We start from the raw sequence: 21934 nt of genomic DNA, 5'->3' as shown, positions 1-21934 counted from the left end.
AAAATGATTTCTCCTATCATCACATTAAAAGCATAATTTACATACAAACAGCTTGTTCAGAAAAATATTTTGCTCATCATTGCCTCAATATGACAAAGTAAACTCTTGATTTCAGGCAGTGCTAATTTTTTAATATTCCTAAACAGGTATATAAAATACAGGACGGGGAAAAGCACTGTCATCAAAACATCTAGTGATACAAAATCAGCACATTACAAAAACCAGCTTTTATTTTTTACATATGAAAACTTAATAAATGGAAAATTTACATGTCTCAGATTCCTTTTCCTGCTTTGATATCAACTTTATTTCCAATCTCACCGCATTCCAGTGAAATACAGTGGGGGCTTCACACAATTGCAGTGACAACTGTTGGGTGACCAAAACCCACGAGCTGGATTGAAGAGAGCCTTCTTAAACTCAAACAGAGATACCCAAAACCATTCTCATTGTGTGATTGCTTTCAGGATTCCTCGGAGAACCTTGTAGCTCATTAACTGTTGGCTTTCTTTGGGAGGGAAGCAGGGCCCCCGCTCTGTCACGTAGGCGTAGGGAAACCTCAGCACCCAGAGTCCATCAGAGGGAAGGGTGATTTCCTGCTTCTCGGGGTAAAATATAGGGCAGGGTGGTGGTCCTGGCTGAACCTAAAGGCAAAAGGAAACATGAATAGGTAATCAAACATCATTACTACCTCAAAAAAGTTAATGAAATGCAAATGGAGTTTTTTTTTCAAATGCGTATTGAAATAAAAATGGAAGAAACGGTGAAGAATTCTCCAACTAGGAAAACCAACATTTTTTCACCTCTTAAATTCAACTTGTAACTAATAATAATTGAGCAATGAGTCACTGCTTTTCTCCATGACATTTAAAATGACAAAGTCATTCTTAAAGAGTCACTGTTAGCTTTTTTTTTTTTTTTTAATAAAAGCCATTATCACAGCAGGGAATGCCAATAACTCATCCTTGCTAAAATATTTTTGTATATTTACTTTATACAAAGTATAAATTTAAAGTTTAAGAAATCACAAGTGCTTATGTAACAGATATTATGGAAACAAGTGTCTGGGCTGAAGCAGGTTTAAGTTGGGAGTTTCTTGACACCGTTTTAATTAATGTTTCCCCAGCCAGCCGTGCCTCTGCTGCTCCCAGATTCCCTCTGCACTCCCTACCTGAGGGGTCAGGGTGATCTGCAGAGGAGCATCAGGAACCACCACGAAGAGCCTCATGAACTGGGCGTAGTGGGGCTTGAGGCCGCGTCCCTGCGTCGAGGACAGGATGTACAGGGGCATGTCGGAGTTGAGGGCTTTCAGGGCCGACTCCTTCGGCCCCCCTCCCATCACCTTCATCACCTTGTCAGGCCCCGAGCACATGAACCTCCTCCCTCGTGCATCTTCATACTCAAAGCCCACAAAAGCCCGAGCGATGTCGTCCCTGCGCCGGCCTCTCCCCATCACCACGGCGCTCCTTTTCCCAGGAACAGCCTTGTTGGGAGCAGGCCAGGAATTGGTGTCTAAGTCTCCTTCATCTTCAGTTCTCGTCCTGATGACAATGTCCCAAGGCATTAAATAGTTTGTCCCCGGGATAAAACCCTGCTGATCTAAGCCTGTGTGGAAGTTGTAAGCCTTAGCAGGCCCCAGCTTGACCAGTGACCAGCTGGAGAATTTGGGCAGAAGGCCTTTGGGACAGTTGGAATGGAGCATCCCGGGCAGGTACTCGACAGTGGATGCCTGGCGATCCACCAGGCTCGGCCTCTTCTCGCCCTTGGAGTCCCCGCTCTGCCCGTGGCTCTCTGCGTTGTCCCCTGCACCCTGGGCATCCGGTGGGTAGGTGCCCAGGCTGCCCGTGGACTGGCCCAGGCTCAGGGCTAAGCTCAGGCCTGTGCTCTCTCCCTGAGTCTGAGGCTCCTTCTCTTTGAGTTTCTCCATCTCGCCCTCCGGAGGGGCGGGCGAGGCCTCGTCCCGAGCAGGCGCTGGGTCAGGTGTGCTTGGCTGGAATATGGGGAAGTTGATGTGCTCCAGTTTCCCACAGCACTTCTCTTCCAGCAGCTGCGAGAAAGAAAAGGTGGTTTAGTATCCACCCTGATATGAGGGAGCTCAGAGCCACAACATCCAGCAGCTATAATTAAGATACAAGACGTTTCTCACATTTGTACCATGTGAGAACCAAAGCAGCGATGGGAACACGGCCCACAGACCTGATTATTTAGAATTCACAATGACCAATGCATTCTAAGTGTAAACAGCTGCATAAACTGGTGCTCCTGTGTGTGTGGTAAAGACTGGAACTGCCCATCCCGGTCAACCCATTTCTGCTCTCAGAAATGTCTCCCCCAAGCAAAACGCTGGTAAGGTTAAGAGGAAACTTGTGGTCACTTCAGAATACAGACTCTGCAGCTGAAACAAAAGCACTGCTGGAAGCACCAAGAGACCTGAGAGTTACCTGGTAAAAGTCATAATTGGCTGCTTTGATATCAAAGGGGTCCTCCCGAGGAGCTTGTTTCCTTCCACAGTTGCAGGCACCAGTGGAACGAGCCCGGCTGTTGTGGTACAGAATTGGGGGATTTCTGTCTGCTTCTGGCTTTTCCCCTAAAAGTAAAATCAATCAGACCTTGGGCAAATTGCTCACCGCTCAAAACTTTCTTTATTCCCTTCATCCATTGCTCCCTCCCTGCTATACACAAATACAAAATGTTTGTCAAGCAACTCCTCCCTTTCCCACTTTTAATAATACAAAGTTCCAGCGGAGGTTATACCACTAAACCAAATCTTATTTGTTTTTACAGCCTCTTCCTGAAGGCTCAAAGTTCTTCTGCCTGCAATAAACTTGCAGAAGTCAGTTTTGACTCCCTGATCAACCAGGTCATTTTAAAACAAAGGGGGATGCTCATGCTTTTTAGAGAACTTTGTTCTTACACTCCTCTCATTAGGAGGACTCCAGTGTAATTGCTTTAAGCTAGTAAGACAGAATCAGAGTTACTACTAAAATCAGAAAATCAGAGTAAGAGTTGCTACTAACAGCGGACTGGCTCCTAAACTCAACATAAAGCAAACCTGCACATCAGCTCAGCTATGATCCCACTGTAGAGATGATCACAGAATCACTTGGGGTGGAAAAGACCTCTGAGATGATCGAGTCCAACCTTTGCCTGGTCACCACCTTGTCAATTGGAGCACAGCATCGAGTGCCACACCCAGTCCTTGAACACCTCGCTTTAAAGCTGCAAACTTTCACCTCCCACAACATTTCAGAGCCAGTACTTTAAGCCTAAGACATTTTAATGCAGATACAAAACTGAACCATGAAACCAAAGCACAAGTGAGCATCTTTACCTGCTTTGGGGAGCAGATGGAACTTGTGCACGCAGTGCTGGTCCGTCAAGCTCCGCTCCTCGCAGAGCTGGTGCCCGTTGCTCCAGAACTTGTAGCAGTCCTCGTTGAGCTGCATGGCGTATTTGTGGAAGGCTGGGCCCCGGGCGTGCTGGCTGTACACGCGCAGGGCCTGGGCCAGCTGGTTCTTGTGCACTGTCATGGTGTAATTGTGGGGCAGGTTGGACTGGTAGGCGCTGTGGGCCATGGGCAGAGCCTTCTGGCAACGGTTTTCAGAGAACTTGGTGTCTATGTCTAAGTAGCCCTCCAAAACTTTGATGCTGCTCATGATTTTTGAGCTCAGCTCGCCACAGGTGGGGTCATCATCTTTGCCTTCGATGGTCACTTCATAGAGTTTTAGAGCAGCTGCCACCCACTTCTGGTAGGTTGGGAGCTCAAAGTGAGAGGGCTGCGGGTTCCTCCCCACGCTGTCTTCAAAGCCCTTCTTGCTGAGCACCAGCTCCACGTGCTGCCACAAGAACTCCTTGAGGGTGCAGTCCACGAGCTGTCCAGAGGAGCTGGAGCTGGAGCTGCTGCTCTCTGCGTGGAAGGAGAGCTGCTGCCGGCCGTGCCTCATCATCTGATACCTCCTGGGTCCCGACAGGGTGGGAGCCAGCAGCGAGTCAGTCTCCCTCATGGTGCAGTTGCTCCTGAGCTGGTCGAGAAGCATGGCCACGGGATCGTCTCCATCCTGGGGCCCACCAGCCACGATGTACACGAACGCCTGGTTGGCGGGCACGGTGAACAGGCAGTTGATGCTCTGGTTGGTCAGCACGCGGCTCTTGCGGAAGATGCGGTAGATCTGATCCTCCAGAGCGTGCTGCAGCCTCCTCTTGGGGGAATGCTTCTTGGGGGGCGGCTTTTCCAGGTGACCACAGGGATCGTGACCCCTGCTTGGCAGCGGATCCACCTTCAGAGCCCCGTTGAGCTGGAAGAGGAAGAGGAGGCGTGGAGGGCACGGCCTGCAGTTGAGCTTCCACTCCTTGCCGACAGGACAGTCCTTGATAGCAGCTTTCAGCGAGGGCAGCACCTTCTGCCGCAGCCCATCCAGCGCCCTGAACACGCGGTCGTAGGTGATGTCGAAGGAGCAGGTGGGATGCACCAGCAGCAGGATGTGGCACACGGAGAACAGATAGAGGAGGCTCAGGCAGTGCAGCTTCTCCTGGTGCTTCCAGAACTCGTGCGCCTCGGCGTGGGGCAGCGGGGCCGGGCCTCCGGAGGGGTGCCCGGGCCCGGCCTCTCTGTTCTCGGCGGCCGCCAGGTCCCCGCAGGCGCGCAGCAGCTGCGGCGTGTCGCAGATGGAGGTGAGCACCAGGTACAGCACGCGGCTCTCCTGGCTGTAGTACGCCTGCAGCTGGTTGTAGTCCTTGGTGGCCGGGTCCCCGTCCTGCCCCGCGGCGCCGTCCGCCAGCTCGGGATCCTCCTCGGGGAAGAGCGGGAACACCTGCCGGTCGCACACGGTGCTCACCAGGGCCTCCTTCTCGGAGCAGAGCTGCAGCGCGGTTTTGCCGAAGATGCCCACCACGCACACCTCCTCCTCGCCGCCCGCCGCGCCGCCCGCCTCGGCCGCCAGCAGCAGCTCCCGCAGGCTCATGGGCCCCACGGCCGTGCCCATGGCCCCGGGCGGCCCGGCCCCGGGCAGCGGCATCGCTCCCAGCCCCGCTCCCGGCTCCGGAAGCGGCGGAGCCCCGGCCCCGGCCCCGCGCATGAGCGGCCCCGCCCCGGAGGGCGCGGACACGGGCACGGGGGGCGGGCGCTGCGGGGCGGCACCGACCGCGGGTGACAGCACGGTGGGCACCGCATGGCCGGGGGTGACAGCACGGCCGGGGGTGACAGCACGGTGGGCACAGCCCGGGGGTGACAGCACGGCCGGGGGTGACAGCACGGAGAGCACAGCCCAGGGGTGATAGCATGGCCGGGGGTGACAGCACGGTGGGCACAGCCCGGGGGTGACAGCACGGCGAGCACCGCGCGTCCCCATCGCTCCCGAGGGTCGGCTCCGCACAGCCGGGAGCGCCGGGGGGACCGTGCCGGGATGCAGGGCTGTGCTACCGGGACTCACCGCGGGTCCCCATCGCTCCCGAGGGTCGGCTCCGCACAGCCGGGAGCACCGGGGGCACCGTGCCCAGATGCCGGGCAGGGCTGTGCCACCACTCTGCCCTGGTCCTGGGTTGTGTCGTGAGCTAAACCGCGGTACGGGCACAACCTCTGCCCACCCCGTGACTTGGAAGGAAGTTTTGAGTTCCTCGCCTTTAAGCAGCGCAGCCTTTTAATCACGATCAGCCAGCAGTGATACACAGTACAAGGTCCCCTGACATTTGTAGCCACAGGCTCTCCAAACAAAACAACTGTTTTGTTGAAGCTTGCAGCTTACCACTTTAATAATGTTAGTGCATTAAACTGTTGTTTTTTCTCTGAAAGTGTACAAATACCGTCAAGATATATTTTTTTAAAAAAAGATATAATAATACTGAATTTCAGCAAATACATATTTGTATGACAAGCAGCACCAGTGCTAGGAATATAATAGTCCCTGCTTCAGCAGCACCCAGGTGTCAAAAGATTTGGGAAATTTCCTATTTTTTTTTCCATTATGAATAAAGATGCAACCAAATTGAGAGACATTAGAGAGAGATAAAAAGCACAATCTGCTTTACAGGGTTTCACAATGCCCTGTTTTCCTGTGCACTACATTTACTTACAAATACATGTGCCTGAGTGGGATAAAAATGGGATTCAAGTGTCTTCTTGACCACAAATGGAAAATTGCTCCATAAACCTACTTTCCTTTTTACTTTTCATCAAAGCTGTTTGCAGCACTCAGCCGTGCAGGAGAGGGACTCTTTGGGTGAGCCATCTGTCAAAAGAAGGGAAGGGTCAGAACTTGGATATCTGAGCTCATTATCACTGAGATAAAACAGTGCGATTCTTAGCTGGCACCTTAAAACCGACACGACAAATCAGTAAAATAAAAGATGCAATTCACCCTCACATTTTGTTCTTCTGCAAAGTGGAACTATGGCTTTGAAAGGTGCATTGAGGCACGCCATTGGCCACCAAAAAAAGCCATTTTTCCTCTTGGGATTGTCAAATAACCTGCCAGAATGGCATGTCCATTCTGCAGAGCCCTTAAATCAGTAGGAATTCTGTGATTTTTATGATTCCAAGAAGAGGGACAGAGTGACTTGCCTGAAATTTGCGCCGCAGTGCCCGTGTCATGATTGGGGTCAGCCCAGAGCCACATTCAGTGTTTTCTTTGCTATTCAGAGGAGTGCCACCAGGACTTCTGAAAGGGCAATTATGATTAGTTTGATTGGTTCTCTAGTTTTTCTAGATTAAAAAAAAAAAACCAATTAAAGAGAACAGAAAGGAACAGACCTTTCTATATCGACTTTCTTCAGATGCTTCCGAAGATCAATCTGATTTTTAGGGGAGGTACTAAGAGAAAAAAAGGAAATTGGTACAATGAAATGTTTCCCACTCAGTAAAACATTAATCACAGTTTAAAACAGAAAAATCTAATATCTAATCAAGGAAAAAAGCATCTTACATTAAAGATTTTGCAGCATGGGGTGATGGCTTGGATTTAGGTCTCAGACTAACACTCTGTAGATCTGTGACTGTAATTAATGCCCTGCGTGGCTTCAGTGGTGACTGTTCCTACAGCAAGGAGAGAAATGTTACCCCAAATAAAACTTCAGAAGGTCTCACTACCCTGAAATCCATTTAATATTTAATAAATCTGTAAGATTTTTGTGGTTTATGGCTTTTATGCTTTTTTTGAATTATTAAGATTTGAATGTGTCTTGGATAAAAATAGATTTAGAAAAAAAAATAAACAAAACTAAAGAAAGTTTTTTTTTTTCTGCAAACAAAGTTCCAGCTGGGCAAAAGGAGTCCGAAAATCTACTGATAAAACACAAAGCTGCATGAAAGCTCCATGGCCTTAATGTAAAATCAGAGCTGTCCTGAGTGCCAGGTGAGATTGGAATTTGTCACTTTATTCCTTCCCTTCCAAAGCCCAGGTGAAGAATTAGCATGGTCACTTGAAACTATCACTGGGTGTTTGGATGAGAATCAATCAATTTTAAAAAAAAGCAGGAAATACAGCACTTCCAGGGCAGATGTTCCCTTGATTCACCCTCCAGTTTACCTTGTCCATTCTCAGGTTGCTGTTTGTCTTCTTCAGTTTAACATTCAGGAGGTCTTTGAGGGTGATGTGCATGGGCCCATCCTTTTTCACTGGTGCTGCCTGAAGGCAAAGGGGAAATCAGGAAGGGAAAGTGACTGAGCACTCACAGAGAGTGATGTGCTGATGAATCCAGGTCCAAAAGGAACTCAGGCATGAAATAAAAAGCAGAGGAACCCTCTGATTCCCTACCAGTTTAGAGGCTGTGCCCCGTTGGAGGAGGAGAGGAGCTGGAGGCAGTTTGGGTGGAGGCAGCAGCGGCAGTGGAGGAGGAGGAGGAGGAGGAAGAGGAGGAGGAGGAGGGGGGATGGACACAGGGACGGATGCTGAGGATGGAGGATCCATCTGTGTCCCCACAGGAGCACCCAGGACTGGCTTGTGACACCTCTGGCAAAGGGAACTTTCTGAAGGCGGAGCTGCCACGCTGTTCATCTGAAAGCGACAGAAATAAATAAAGAGAACATTAAATCCAGCAGAAAAAGAAGGGGGGATTTTAGAGAACAAAGGTGGTGGCTAAGGTTGAGCTGTAAAGATATAAACCCTCCTGCTGTGAGGGAGCAGCAGCTCTGAGTGCACAGAATGCCCCTGAGGAGCTGCTCAGACCTCAGAGGATCTGCACTGAACACAATTCTTTATCCTTACACAATTCCTCATCCTCACACAAACAAATATTGCCCTGCCCCAGCTGCACTGAGACTGACCTGGAGGGCTCCTTGTAGCTTGGAAAATTCACTTTCCAACTTCTCCAGCTTCTCCCTGAATGTATTTAGCTCCCTTAAGTAGGCTTGTGATGGAAATATGGTGTCTTTAACCACCTGAAAGCTCTAAGCATAAAAAGAAAGCAGATTATGTGTGTCTGTGTGTCGATTTTCTTCAGATCAACATGATTTTTAGGAGGGGTACTAACAGAACAAAAGAAATTGGTACAGTGAAATATTTCTCACTGAGTAAACAGCACTAATCCCTGTTTAAAACAGAAAAATCCAATATCAAAGAAAGGATCTACCTGTGTAACCCTGCTGTGGCACCACCAATACAGAAATGATGCTGCTGTTGTCAAGGGTCTGACCACACTTTTTACACTGGGCAAGGCTAAAGGCCAGTGGGAACACTTTGGGAGAGGTGATGAGTTCAGAGGGAGAGGAGCTGGTGACCTGCAACAGAACAAGGCCAGAATTTCATTTATCAACTCATCCTTTAATAAAGTTAACTGTGACTAATCATGTGGAAATTACAAGCAGGTAACAACAGAGAAAATGTGATTATAGAAAGCCAAGATACATTTCAATAAAGGGGGAAAATCCTATTGGAAATAGTTTTTTTATTCAAATTGCTTTTCCTGGTTATTAATCATAGAAACATTAAGGTTGGAAAAGATCCTCAAGGTCACATCAAAAGATACCATGGAGTGCCATGGACGTGGCACAAATCCTTGCCTCTTTTCCATGAGCCATTGGGAGCTAAAACAAACCCAGGGATGGAGTGAGAAGGCAAAATTCAAGTAGAGCCTCTTCTCTTACCGTGGAGAGGGACAAACTGAGCCCTGGGGGGTTGCAGCATTTCTCTTCTTTTCCACTCGAAATTTTGCTCGGGATCTTCGTTTTCGTTTGCATTTCTTGTACCTTGCCATTACTGGGGAAAAAGACACATTGCAAATGGGTGTAGAGAGAGATAAATCAAATTATGCATTGGGACAGAGCTGCCACCAAAGAGAACAGCACAGGCAGCACCTCAGAAATGCAGCCAGAGGTTACTCACAGCTGCCTTGGTGGAATTATCATGGACCAGTGATAGAAAATATATCCTTAATTTCATATGATCCATAGGGATGTGTTTGCACACAGAAAGCACCGTTTTATATGGGCTTATTCCTCCCCTTTTCTATTTGTATCATAGATAGCATTAAAAAATAGTTATCATAAATATAATAAAAATATGAATTAGTTAAATAAGTACACATGAAAAACACTATTTATAATACTATAAATAAGTGTAAATATACAAGAAAGTGATTAGAAATATTATCAACTAAATAGAAACGTTGCAACTATTAATACGTAAGCACAATAAAAATAAACGGATGTTCAGTTTTTCGTTACGCTGGCGTGCCAAGCATTGAATTTGGGGAAAACGACGCTTGGGGAGAACGGTGACAAAAGCCACGGACAAGCCACGGAAGGATGCCGGGGCCGGCACGGGCCGGTCCCTGACCGGCGATCGGTGACACCCCAGCCCCGCTCACCGGGATCCCGCACGGAGAGCGGGGATGTCTCTGTCACTCACTCACACACACACCTGCACACACCTGTGGGGATATGCCGGGGGTGTCCCGGGTTTGTCCCGGGGCCGCCCTCCGCGCCCGCCGCCGCCGCCGCCGATTCAAACCGCTCCCCGCGCCGGGCCCAGCCAATGGCAGCGCCGCTCTCTGCCGGCCCCCCCACGCGCCGCATGTAAGCCGCGCGCTGATTGGCCGCCGCGCCGAGGCGCGCCCGCGCTCGACGGGAGAGGGGCCGGCGCTGCCCCGCCCCGGCCCGGCCGCGCTGAGGCGAGCGGCGCCGCCATTGGACGAGCGCGCTCGGTCCCGCCAATCGGCTGCGGGCAGCGCTCGGCTGGGGAAGGCCGGCGGCGTGAACCGGGCGAGGAGCGACCCCGCCGGGGCTGCCGGGGCTACCGGAGCGACCGGGAGAGAACCGGGGAGGCGGAGCGGCGGCGCCGCCCCCTCAGGGCCGCAGCGGACCGGCCCGCGCCGCTTCCCGCCAGCGCCGCGCGCCCCGCCCCGGCCAATCACAGCCGGAGCCCACTCCGGGCCAATGGGCTCGGCCGTACCTCGGAGCGGGTTTACATTCTCCGCGGGCCAATGGCGAGCGCGCCCCGCGAGCCGCCAGCCAATGGGAGGCCCGCGGCGAGTGACAGCTGGCCAATGGGCGCCGCCGACTCTCCCGTGCCGCGGCGCGGGGGGTGGGGATCTCCCCGCCGCCGCCTGAGGAATGTCAACTATTCAACATGGAGACGGCGGTTACCAGGCTCGAGACCCTGGTGAGGGCGGGCGGCGGCCGCGCTGAGGGGCGGCCGCGCCGCGGGCCGGCGGCGGCGACGCCTCGGAGGGCGCGGGGCCGCCGCGGAAGGGAGGGAGGAAGGGAGGGAGAAGAGGGCGCGCGGGCGCGGCGCGACGGAAGAGCGGCCCCTCAGCCGCGCCCGCGTTCCCCATCCGGGCCCTGAGCGCGGCCCGCGCCGCCCTCGACGGGGCGCCCGCCGGCCGCGTCCGGGTCAGGCGGGTTCGGCCGGGCCGGTCCATTCCGCCCCCCCCCGCTCATCGAGGGGCGGGGCTTGCGCCGCTCCATTCACCCCTCAGCGCGGGGCAGGGCGCGGCCATTTCCCGCGCACCTGGGAGGGGGGGGCGGGGGGGTGGGCGCGCTCATTGCCCGCCTCGCGGGGGGACGCGGCCGGGCCGAGCCGCTCCATGTGCTCGCGGCGGGAGGGGGGGCGCGGCAGAGCGGAGCTCCCGGACTAGTCCATTTTTTCCCGGAGGGGGGTGAGGGTGGAGCGCTCACCTGGGCTGAACCATTGTGGTTACGGAGGGGCGGAAACGCGGGCGGGGCTGGTCCATTGGCGCGGGCGCGCGGGGGGAGCGGGGCGATGGCCCCTCAGCCTTCAGGGGCCGAGCCCCAAAATCGCGGAGTTTTCCCCGCTTTTCTCTCCGTTCCACGGGGCTGCCCCTCAGGGAATGACAGTCTCTCTGCCAGCCCCACTTCTGGAAAAGTGGAAAAAATGAGGTTTTTTCCTCCTTTTTCTCCTTCTCCAAATGAGAGCTTCATTTTTTACCTCACGCGTGAGGGCTCTGGCGAGCGGTGTCCAACCAGCCGAGTTCCTCGTGCCGTCCTTCAAACCTTCGCCTTCCTGCTACAGAGTCTTTTTGCCATTTTTGCCCACATACCTAGTACTCTGTATTTTTTCTGAAGCCTAATCTAATTTAGAAACATGTTTAAAGATACTTGGGTTAGATGTTTAATTATCGAATTTATTTATTGTCATGGTTTATTGAAAGTCATGCTTTCAAGTAATTCTCATTTTAGGACGTGTGAACAGAGAGGTATTTTTGCCCTCTTTAAGCTAACAAGGGCTTTTATTCTGGAATTTAGAATAATCTCACATCTCACAGCTTTGTGTCTCCTCCTTTCCCTTCTGCTTTGTTGTTTCCCCGTCCTGGATTTCCTGTGAAGTCAGCTCTCTCCACACAAGTGTGATAAAATAACACTTCTTATTTCCCTCGAGCTTTTGACATGAATTCCATGGAAAGCTTCCTTTTGGAAGCAGGGATAAAGTAATTAGTGGGAATTTGAAGAGAAAAATGGGTCTGAAAATAATAAAACCAACCAGGTAATCAATGGTTATTTGTGACAGGAGCACCATCAGTGTTAGAGTAATTATGGAACAGATCACAGAGCTGGCAGTGCTCCATTCAGAGCAGTTCAGTTCATTTTTATTTCTGTTTTTTGGGATCCTGCACCTCCTCTGCCCTGAGTGGTGTCTGTCCAGTGCCCTTTTTATGTTGTACTACTGGTGATGATGCACAAAAAGCAGTGCAATGTTAAAAGGGCATTGGCCAGCAATACAATCTGCATTATTCTGTATTGTTTTTAACAATATACAAACCCAAAATGTGTCTGAGACCACAAAATGAGATTGCCACTGGTTTATTTTTATTTATTATTTTTTAAGGAGGAACATTGCTATTTAATGACAAATGCCATAATCCCTGTCTTAGAAATGGCCCAGGTCACTCAGCTCTGTGTACATCCCAAAAATCCCCTTTCTCCACTCCATTCCCAGGTTTCTTGGTGTTTTTTAAAATATCTCAGCAGCTCCCAAGCCTGAGAGTCCTCCAGCTCTCAATATGTGTTAAAAATCCCAATAATCCCTGAGATTTCTGGAACACACCCTCCCTATGGTGGTGTTCTCACTCCCCATGGTAAAGGCCATCCCCAGAGCAGGAAAAGGAGTGTTTAAGTGCATTTAATGGAGTTTTAAAGTGCATTTAATGGAGTTTTTAAGTGAATCTAATGGAGTTTTTAAGTGCATTTTACTGTGATTCACACTGGAAATTATAAAGAATAAATTCTGCTGTCTAGCAGATATTCCCTATAATGCAGTTTAGCAACATCTGTCTGATGGCAGGTTGGAATCTCAGCTTGCTGGGAGGAAAATCCAAGCCATAAATAAATGGAATTTCCAAAAAAAAATGGAATTTCCAAAACAAATGGAATTTCCAGTTTAAAAAGCACCAAACAGTTTGAAATTGAATTTCTGGCACATCTCTTGTTGGGTGGTTGGGTTTTTTCCCCCTCTCATGATCAGTGGAATGGCAGATTCTGAATAATAAAAATAATAATAATGTGAGTTTTTGTGTGTTAGGATTTGATGAGCTTTAACCTCATGCAGCTCTTCACCATCCACAGAATCCTCTGGCTGAGTTGATGTGGTTTTTATTCCCTTTTTTTGGTGAGTGTGTGGTTGATTGTTGCCCAGAATTGTTGCTGCTAACGAGTGCTCTGACTTTATTGCACTACTGTGCTATACAGAGAGCAGTGCAATAGTATTGTCAAAGCATCTGAGAGCAGAGCCCTCTGCACTTGCTAACATTTCCTTCCAAACCTGTGAGTAAATTACACATTTACACCTCAAACCTGCATTTTCTGTGTGCTTTACTGTGAAATAATCATCCTACAAATGCTTCTGAGCTAGAATGTGAAGGGGGGATTTTTGCAGGTGAAATGCAGCAAGAAGTAAATATTTACAACAATAAAAGCAGTACTAATGAACTGTGTTAATGAGCTTAAAATTGTGGCCACATTTAGCTTCGCATCCAGTTTTTAATGTCCTGAATCACAGTGTGTTAGTTGGCTCCTTATGGAAATCTTAAATTATCAGTATTGAATATTTAATGGGTCAAATTACACATTTACACATCAAACTCTGCATTTTCTGTGTGGTTTATTGTGAAATAATCATCCTACAAATGCTTCTGAGCTAGAATGTGAAGGGGGGATTTTTGCACGTGAAATGCAGCAAGAAATAAATATTTACAAAAATAAAAGCAGTCATAATGAACTGTGATAATGTCCTCACAGAGCTTAAAATTGTGGCCACATTTAGCTTCACATCCAGTTTTTATTTTCCTGAATCACAGTGTGTTAGTTGGCTCCTTATGGAAATGTCAAATTATCAGTATTGAATATTTGATGGGTCATTTTGAAAGCAGTTCAAATGATCAAATGGATTTGTTTTTTGCTTTTCTCCAAAAAAGCAAAAAAGAAAAAAAAAAAAAAGGCAAGAGAGAAAAGCAAAAAATGTTCTTTTTGAGGTGCCTGCCATGGAAAGGAAAACCTACAAATATTTCTTAGTGGAGGAGAACAGAAACCATTGAGCAGTCAGGGAAGAAATCCCTAAATCCCTTGAGAGCTCTTTAAAAATGTACAGTGTGCTGAAAAAGTATTTTATTTTATTTTATTTTATTTCATTTTATTTTATTTTATTTTATTTTATTTATTCTTGGGTTTTGTCCTGGCTGCTTTCTGGGGCAGGTGTGGGAAGAAGTTTTGCTGGGCAGATGGTGAATTATGGTGAAAGTTTTCCCCTTGATTTATGGATGCTCCAGCTCTTCACTGGATTTATTCTCCTTTTCATAAGCTGTTATTGAAAATGTGCTGGAGGTGTGTGGAGCATCATCCATCACCCTCAGAAAGGGGATTTTATTGCAGATCTAACCCTGCTCCTTCAGGCTGGATTTCCAAACTCCCAAAGGCATCCATGGCCATTCCTTAAGGCTTGTGAAAAACTCCAATCGCTTGTTTTTAACATTTAAAAAGTTAAATAGTAATAAAATGGTTATAAAAATAGTAATACAATTAATTATAATTTGGATAATTTGAATTAGGACAATATGAGACAATAGAAATAAAGACTTTTGGATGTCTGGGTACCTTTTCTGGGCAAAATAAGCCCAAATAAGGACACAGTTAACAGAGGATTAACCCTTAAAAACAAACAGCTCATGTGATGCATAAATTCCATTCAAACACAGGATTCTGTCTGGTCATCATCAGCTTCTTCCTCTGAACCCCAACAGCACCTTGAGGCAGGAAGAAGTTCATTTCTCCTCATAATGGGGCAATAAATTCTCTTTCTCTGAAAGATTCAGGTGTCCTGTGGCTGCTATCTCGCTGCCAGTCCTTTCTTTAAATAAACTATCCTACATAGCACAGTTTCTATTTTAACAGTTTTATAACCTAAAACTATATTTAACACAGTACTTAAGAGAAATAATACAGCATTACTTTCTAACACAACACATACAACATTCATTTTAATACTTACAATCATAAAATACATGCATTTTTCACAGGCTGATGTTCAAAACATAAATATTGCAATCCCAGCCTGACCACAGACTGTGGGTATTTATTCCTTTATAACAAATACAGCCTTGCTTTGATCCTTAAAAAAAAAATTAGAATGGTCACTTTGGGGTTAATCTCAAAATAAACAGTGAAAAGCAACTTAAGGAAGTCACAACCATTTTTAACTTGCTTTCATCATTGTCTCTTCTGTGAGTGTAAAATCACTGAATTATTGTGTCAGAGAGTTAATGAGCTGCTTGGGAGCTGGGGAAACTGCCTTTCCTGAAAGTGGAAGTCTTTAACAGATATTAAAATTGCAGACTAAAATTAATTAAGTAGTAATGCTATCAGCAGAGTGTTTTACAAGGCAATTAGACAATTCTCTGGTGGCTTCTTTATCCCAAGGAAAGAAAAGTGATGTCATCCATTTTATGAGCTGGTAGTCAGGCTGGTTTATTAGGGAATAATAAAGTGTATTGTGGACATTAAAACCACCTGAAAGAACACATCCCTAATATGATTATTAATAAAAGCTCTGATGATTCTCTTGGATCCTGAATTTACTCATAATCTCCTCTGGGTAAATAACTGAAGTGCTGTAGTTTTGCTAACAGAACCCTTTATATTTGAAAAAATTCAATTGGAGAACTTTTATGGTCTCTGAGCCTTTCAAAGTGAGGCCTCCTGCTTTCCTGAAGCACAGCTTGGGGTTTGTCTGCAGTTTTTGGGTTTTAATAAACTGTGCCTGACCTTAAATATTTTAGTTCCAGAAAGCAGAATCTGATCTGGATTTTATTCAGCGCAGAGTGGAGTTGGAAATAATGAAAAGTCTTTCTGAGGATACAGCAGTAGAGGTAGTATTTCCAGATTAAATTCCATTTTATTGCATGAAGTTGGTCATAAATGGGTATTTTTTTTTTCTTTAAACCTGAAATATATGTGGCTGTTCTTTCACTTACTTGTCAGGATTATTATTATTGTTATTGTTGTTGTTATTATTATATGTGGCTGTTCTTTCATCTACTTGTCAGGTTGATATAATATAATATAATATAATATGATATGATATGATATAATATAATATAATATTATATAATATAATATTATATAATATAATATAATATAATATAATATAATATAATATAATATATTATAATATAATATAATATGTTATAATATAATATAATATAATATAATATGATATAATATAATTTATTTCCTGCATCATATATCAAGATAAGTGGCCTAATATGAATTCCAACCAAACTCCTTTGGTTCCCTGGGACAGTGAAATCCTCCCATGTTGTGCTCTGAGCAATCAGTGGTGTTGGCACCTAAATTCAGGTTACAGATTCCAGTCTGAGCTAAAACTCACCCTTGCTCTGAGAGCCAAGATAAACTTGCCAACAAGCAGTGAATAAATTCAGATTTGGGGGAGAGATGAGAGGAAAACAATAAATGACATCACATCAAGGATTTTGTAAATAAACCCTTTTCTCCTGTACATTTTCACTGTAAAGGATTATTTCATGTTAAATATCCAACACCTACACTTCTAAGTGATGTGTGGCCACATGAATTTTATAATTTAATGTAATTTAAATGTTCTGCTCACACAGGAGGATCCAGCTGCTCTCCTGAAGGAGCTCCCAGTGCTGAAATCCAGGTACAAATCCCTGTGTGCCCAGATGGAGGAGATCTCCCTGGAGCAGAAGGAATCCATGGAGAGCATCCGTGCTGCCCTGGAGAAAACCATGGAGATTGTGCAGGCACTGCAGCAGCAAACCCAGCTGGAGGTGGGTTTTTAATTTAATTAAAATCAAAATTTTCATTTTAATCACTTTCTTTTCACTGCTGGCAGTGAACACCAACTTTGTAACCTTTGTGTGCCACTGGAAATTATTGTTTGTGCTGACTTTTAGAAGATCAGGAGACAATTTCCCAGAAGGAATGCTGGCAGGATTGGAGCTCTTTTTGTAAATCCCAATCCCCAGCAGTTAAAATTAGTAAAATCCTTGCTGTTCAGATTTGGAGCTGAGGAGTGTCCATAGAGTGACACAATTTGGGTCATTTCATAGCAATTGACACCTCTGTGCACTCCTCAAGGCCACACTGACAGCTTTTGACACACCTTAAAGAAAATAGAAAATGAAACCAGTTTTAAAAGGCTAAAAAGCTTTTAAATGACAAATTTTCAGTGTCTAAAGGGAGAAAGTTAAAGCATTGTAACAAACCCCCTGGGATTGCTGTTATTCCAAAGCTGTTTTTCCTAAGATAATGCTTAAATTGGTAAAAAACTCAGCAACAAACAACATTTTCTTAAGTGATCTTCAGACACTGCTTCATTATTGAAGAGGTGAAAATATTAATTTTGACCCTTTACAAATGAGGTGATTTAGACCAATATTCTAATGCCTGGAGATTTAGACAGATTTATTAATCTGTCAACAGTTACTGTTAACTTTTAACAGACAAAATGGACTGTATCATGATTTAAAAGAGTGGTTATATATCACAGAATGGAAAATAGATCATATCTTACTGTGTTTTGAGGATATTCTGCCCAGAATAATTTTATACTTGGATTTTCTCAAGGTGGAAGACCCTTTTTTAAGTTATATGTAGAGCTTTAGGTAAAGATTTCCTTGCATTTTTTATATTTCCTAAGATAAAGATTTCCTTGTACTTTTTATATTTCCTAAGATAAAGATTTTCTTGTACTTTTTATATTTCCTAAGATATTCTTTCACTTTTTATATTTCCTAAACCAAAGATGAATCAGACTTCTGGAGACATAAAAATCTTTAAATTCAATACCTTTTTTTAATTGAAAAATTTCTCTTGCTTGACTAATTTATAGTATTGGCGCTAGAGGAAGGTTATGGTTGATTTTCAGCACCGCTTTTTCTGTACATTTGCTTTCAGAGGAAGGAAATCAGGAGTTCACTGTGAGTTTCCATGAGCCAAGGGCTGCACAAACATTGAGTCCCTCTGTAAATATCAGCACCTCAGGAACTGAAGGATCACACTCCTCTGTGTTTGCTTTTTCTTGTTTTCCCAGAACTTACCTCTGTCAGCAGCAGAACAGACTGCAGCCCAGCAGTTAAACCTGGAAACTGAGAAAGAAATGGAATTTTCAGTGCAAGAGGTAATTGGGGCATGGAATGTCAGAATTCCAGAAACCTTGAACCCCAAGTGCAGGAGGGGCTGATTTTGGGATTTCATACCTCTCAAATGAATGGGATTTTTCAGAAATGGGATTAAATTCCTTAACAAACCTTTTCATTTTTATTCTATACAGATTAAACTTTTTAATTGTTCCAGTTAGATGGTCCACAAAGGAGAAATTAGCTTTGATGGAAGACTTTGTTCCTGATATTTTTTAATTGGGATATGTTTGTGTTTCTTCCATTGCAGTTGGTTGCTCTTGTTGATCTTGATAAAGAAACATTTGGGTGGGAGTGAGGGATGTCATTGATTCAAACCAATGTGGGGAGAAATTTAATTTCCTGTGAAATATTAAACAAATTTTGGAATATGAGTAACAATCTATTCTAACTGTCATGCAGTAGAACTTAGATCTCAATTAATATTTATTTAAAAAGTCAGATATTCTCCCATAGCTCGATATGTAATTATCCAATATAATTATCTGCAAATATCTGCTCTGGGTCTCATATTAAAAATATTAAAGAAGGTTAACAGAGGGTGTTTTTCTGATTGAATTTTCCTACTTCTCACTTCACACTGTCACACTTTGTGTCCCTTTATTGCCACACTTGGTTTGCACGGAGCCTGTCCAGCTCCTGCAGCTTCCCTCACCCTTTGTTTGCAAATATCTGCTCCTCCCTTGAGAAATGCTCTCCATTTATGTCCCTCACTAATTCCAGATCATGTGCAGCCCTCTCACATCTGTGCTGGAAAGCTGACTGGCTGAAAGGCTCATCTGACTCGCACATTAATCTTTCTGTGTCCATTTTAAACTTCATTTTTAAACTCTGCTTAATCCCTAAGATTTTGCTGTTGACCTCAGTGGCTGCAAGATCCTTGCTTATCCAATGGCAAAATGTAATTAATGTAAATTTCATGCAGAAATGAAAGTGTAAAAAAAGATTTCTAGGCAAAGCACTAACAAATACTGACATTATTGTTTATTTTTAGCCATCCTCCCCAGGATCTACAGACCCTGGCTCAGCTGAAGGTAAGTGCTGAAAAAATAAACTTCTCACTGATTTAATTTCACAGAGGCTGTGATAGGCAGGAACTGCAGTGTTTTCACTCAAGCACCAGTATCTGCTGCTTTTATGTGAAGAATTTAGACTTTTCTAGAAGGACCTGACCCCTGAGTTACATTCCAGGAATAGTTTATGGGATGTTTCTCCTTGCTTTCATTGGGACTGAAGTGGAAAACTTGTTGTGTTTAAGCTCTGGAAGAAATGGTGCACTAATCTTACCATAGAAATTCTTTTTTTAAACTCATTTATCCCTGCTTATAGGAAGGAATTTTCACAGTTGGTTTTGGTTTGTTAAAAAAAACCCAAAAACACAAACCCAAAAAACAAAGGCAGCTGGTCATTGACAGACCAAATGTGTCAATCCTCATCGGATCTCAAATTAAATGATTTTTTACTGAGTCTCCAGATCCAGTGATTGTTTTTTCTCTCCTTTCTCTTGCTGGAAAATCTTTCTTTAGTCCCACCTAGGGATATTATCAAACACTAATGGAAGCACTTTCTATCTTTGATGCAATTTCTGAAGAAGCAAATATTTTCCATTTCTTTTTTATTTTTAACAAATATCTTCTGTTTCCAATTTTTAGAAGCCCAGTTCATCCCACTGACTAAGGAAGCATTTCTGAGTGTGCCCAGGAGCATTAGAAGCACTGTCAAGTTAGCAGACCTGAATAATTTTTACAAGGAGTTATTTAACCATTTCATTGTACAGAACAACAGGTAAGGCTTAAAGCCATTCGTGGGAAGATTTTTATAAACTGCAAATAATTTTATCCTTTTTAAATTAAATAAAAGCAGCTAGTTAAGCATATTGTAAATTCAAAAAGCCCTGAGACCAAACCCTGCCCTCCCCTCACCATCCCCTCCTGACCCTTCTCTGGGTGAGTGCTGGGGGTTTCTGACAGGCTGATGTTATAAAAAAAGGAAGTTTTAAACTCAGGAATTCTGTCTTTTTAACCCTGAGATTTACAAATGACTGCTGGGATTTGAAGTGGCATAGAAAAGCTGATGGTAATCTGAATAAATTTGAGATTTACAAAAATCATTGATTAACCAGCATGTGCTTTTTTAGCCTTTTTTCTGCCAGATCTGATGTTTGATCCCTGCTTTACTAAATTGTTTTTGTCTTACAGAGCAGCACTGAGTCTTTCACAGATGAAAAAGATGAATATGAAAGCCACTGACTCAAGAATTCGAATCCTGGAAGAACTGGAGATTGTAGAACTCGACAAACAAGGAAATGTTAAATTAGCTGTGTGAAAGAAAACTCATCTGCCACAGAATCATCCTGGGTTATTGAGGAACAAGAATTTCTCTGGAAGAAGAGTTCCACTGTAGGGAAGTTGTTCATGTTTCTGTATAAATATTCTGTTGGTAATACTTGAAATTGGAGAGTTCAAGGTCACTGAGGTTGGCACTTTACCTTGGCTGTTGAAGGGATTGTGGTTGATGCATTTTTAAGGAATGTTGTGAGCCATGTTCCACTTTCTTGCTGCGTTCCTGAGGGGGTTTTAAAGGCAAATAATCCAAGCCTCTTCATTGTCCTTGCATTCCTGAATAAAGATTTATTTTACTTTTGTTGAAGTGACTCCTGACCCTGATCCTTGCCCTGATTCATTTCCCTTTGATGTGAATTCCCTTGGATTTTTACAGACCAGGCAGGGTCAGAAGGGATTTCTGGGCACTGCCCAATCCAAGCCCCTAAACTGCAGCTCAGGGCAGAATCCTGAAAATTCCCAAGGATACAGAATTTACAACCTTTTGACCACTCTAACAGTGAAAAGCATAACATTTTTTTCTTATTTATAATATTTCTATATTATATATATTATACATTCCATATATATTATCTACTTTTTAATATTTATATTTATATTGTTATATTTCAGCATAATTTGAGAGGGTAAGATACATGAAATTTTATTAAGCTACTGTAGGTTTTTTTTTTTTGTAAAATTATGTCTGTCAAAGGAGAGAAATTTAAATTAGTGCCCTTAGGGAGGGAAAGGCTGATTTCTGAACCCATCCTTGAACTGCTTTAGGGTTTGATGGGAAGAGAAACAGGCTGGGTATTGCAGAGGAAAGAACAGGGATAAGTTGATTTTATGGTGTCTGCTGCCAAGTGTGCCCTTTGAGGAGTAACTAATCAGTTTCAAGCAATTATTCAGTTTCACAAACTGATTTAGTAGTTTTTAACCACATAGATCTTCTAATAGAGGACTCAAAGCTTGCTGTGCCACTACCTATAGCAGGGTTAAATATTCCATTTAAAGCTGGCTGTAGTAACTGAAGACGGTTGTCAGTAGAGGCCGGAAACCCATCCCTGCTCCTGAAATCTCGCAGGTAAGGAAGAATAAAGAAAAATAATTAAGAAAAATAAAGAAAATGAAAGGAAAATACAGGAATGTGCAAACATGGGGCTCTCTCCCTGCCGGTTGCCCTCAGACGCCACCTGCGTTCCCCTTGGGATGCCTTTGGCAGCTGGGGTGTGCCTGGAGCTCTGAGTTTTGAGGTTTCAAAACCCTAACCCAAGGTCTAACCCTAAACCCTAACCCAAGGTGTAACACCAAACTGTTGGGGCAGTTTAGTGTTGCCCTTGGGATGCCTTTTGCAGCTGCAGCGTGCCTGGAGCTCTGGGTTTTGCGGTTTCAAACCCCAACCCCAGGTCTAACCCTACCGCAACCCTCGGCACCCATCGCAGCCTCGGCGCCTCACGCTCCGCCACGCCCGTTTGGGGCGGTCCCGCGCA

General features: G+C 45.0%; 3 protein-coding genes across 3 annotated transcripts; 1 reads left to right on the top strand and 2 right to left on the bottom strand.

The window, feature by feature from the left end:
* Nucleotides 1–212: 212 nt before the first annotated feature.
* SMG8 (SMG8 nonsense mediated mRNA decay factor) lies at nt 213–5348 on the bottom strand. The gene is made up of 4 exons (XM_054287515.1): nt 3332–5348; nt 2442–2587; nt 1172–2047; nt 213–644 (listed from the first exon to the last, which is right to left on the bottom strand). The coding sequence occupies exons 1-4, from the start codon at nt 5346–5348 to the stop codon at nt 447–449; spliced, it is 3237 nt and encodes a 1078-aa protein (XP_054143490.1). The 3' UTR covers nt 213–446.
* Nucleotides 5349–6158: 810 nt separating this feature from the next.
* Nucleotides 6159–10006, bottom strand: PRR11 (proline rich 11). Its single transcript, XM_054287438.1, has 10 exons — nt 9850–10006; nt 9077–9188; nt 8563–8710; nt 8258–8380; nt 7749–7988; nt 7521–7619; nt 6918–7027; nt 6746–6805; nt 6557–6653; nt 6159–6224 (listed from the first exon to the last, which is right to left on the bottom strand). Exons 1-10 carry the CDS (start codon nt 10004–10006, stop codon nt 6159–6161), a joined length of 1212 nt encoding a protein of 403 aa, XP_054143413.1.
* A 503-nt stretch (nt 10007–10509) lies between these two features.
* On the top strand, nt 10510–20471 carry SKA2 (spindle and kinetochore associated complex subunit 2). Its single transcript, XM_054287224.1, has 7 exons — nt 10510–10592; nt 15718–15807; nt 16573–16749; nt 18015–18101; nt 19115–19154; nt 19773–19905; nt 20319–20471. The coding sequence occupies exons 1-7, from the start codon at nt 10560–10562 to the stop codon at nt 20443–20445; spliced, it is 687 nt and encodes a 228-aa protein (XP_054143199.1). The 5' UTR covers nt 10510–10559; the 3' UTR covers nt 20446–20471.
* Nucleotides 20472–21934: the final 1463 nt, after the last annotated feature.

The sequence above is a fragment of the Melozone crissalis genome, unplaced genomic scaffold (assembly GCF_028551555.1).
Source record: "Melozone crissalis strain CALT ecotype California unplaced genomic scaffold, PUWL_Pcris_2 ptg000057l_1, whole genome shotgun sequence".
Taxonomy (NCBI): domain Eukaryota; kingdom Metazoa; phylum Chordata; class Aves; order Passeriformes; family Passerellidae; genus Melozone; species Melozone crissalis.
This window is presented reverse-complemented; position numbering and strand designations above follow the sequence as displayed.

Bases quoted from the DNA above. Each gene is read 5' to 3' on its own strand.
- SKA2 (XM_054287224.1), top strand. From the start codon at position 10,560: ATGGAGACGGCGGTTACCAGGCTCGAGACCCTG. The intron at 10,593-15,717 runs GTGAGGGCGGGC...TAAATATTTTAG, and splicing joins TTACCAGGCTCGAGACCCTG to TTCCAGAAAGCAGAATCTGA. The intron at 18,102-19,114 runs GTAATTGGGGCA...GTTTATTTTTAG, and splicing joins TGGAATTTTCAGTGCAAGAG to CCATCCTCCCCAGGATCTAC.
- PRR11 (XM_054287438.1), bottom strand. From the start codon at position 10,006: ATGCGGCGCGTGGGGGGGCCGGCAGAGAGCGGCGCTGCCATTGGCTGG. The intron at 9,189-9,849 runs GTGTGTGTGAGT...CTTTTTCCCCAG, and splicing joins CCCCACAGGTGTGTGCAGGT to TAATGGCAAGGTACAAGAAA. The intron at 6,225-6,556 runs GCAAGTCACTCT...TTCTTTTGACAG, and splicing joins CACTGCGGCGCAAATTTCAG to ATGGCTCACCCAAAGAGTCC.
- SMG8 (XM_054287515.1), bottom strand. From the start codon at position 5,348: ATGGGGACGCGCGGTGCTCGCCGTGCTGTCACCCCCGGGCTGTGCCCA. The intron at 2,588-3,331 runs GTAAAGATGCTC...TTTTACTTTTAG, and splicing joins CCATCTGCTCCCCAAAGCAG to GGGAAAAGCCAGAAGCAGAC. The intron at 645-1,171 runs GTAGGGAGTGCA...TTTTGCCTTTAG, and splicing joins AGATCACCCTGACCCCTCAG to GTTCAGCCAGGACCACCACC.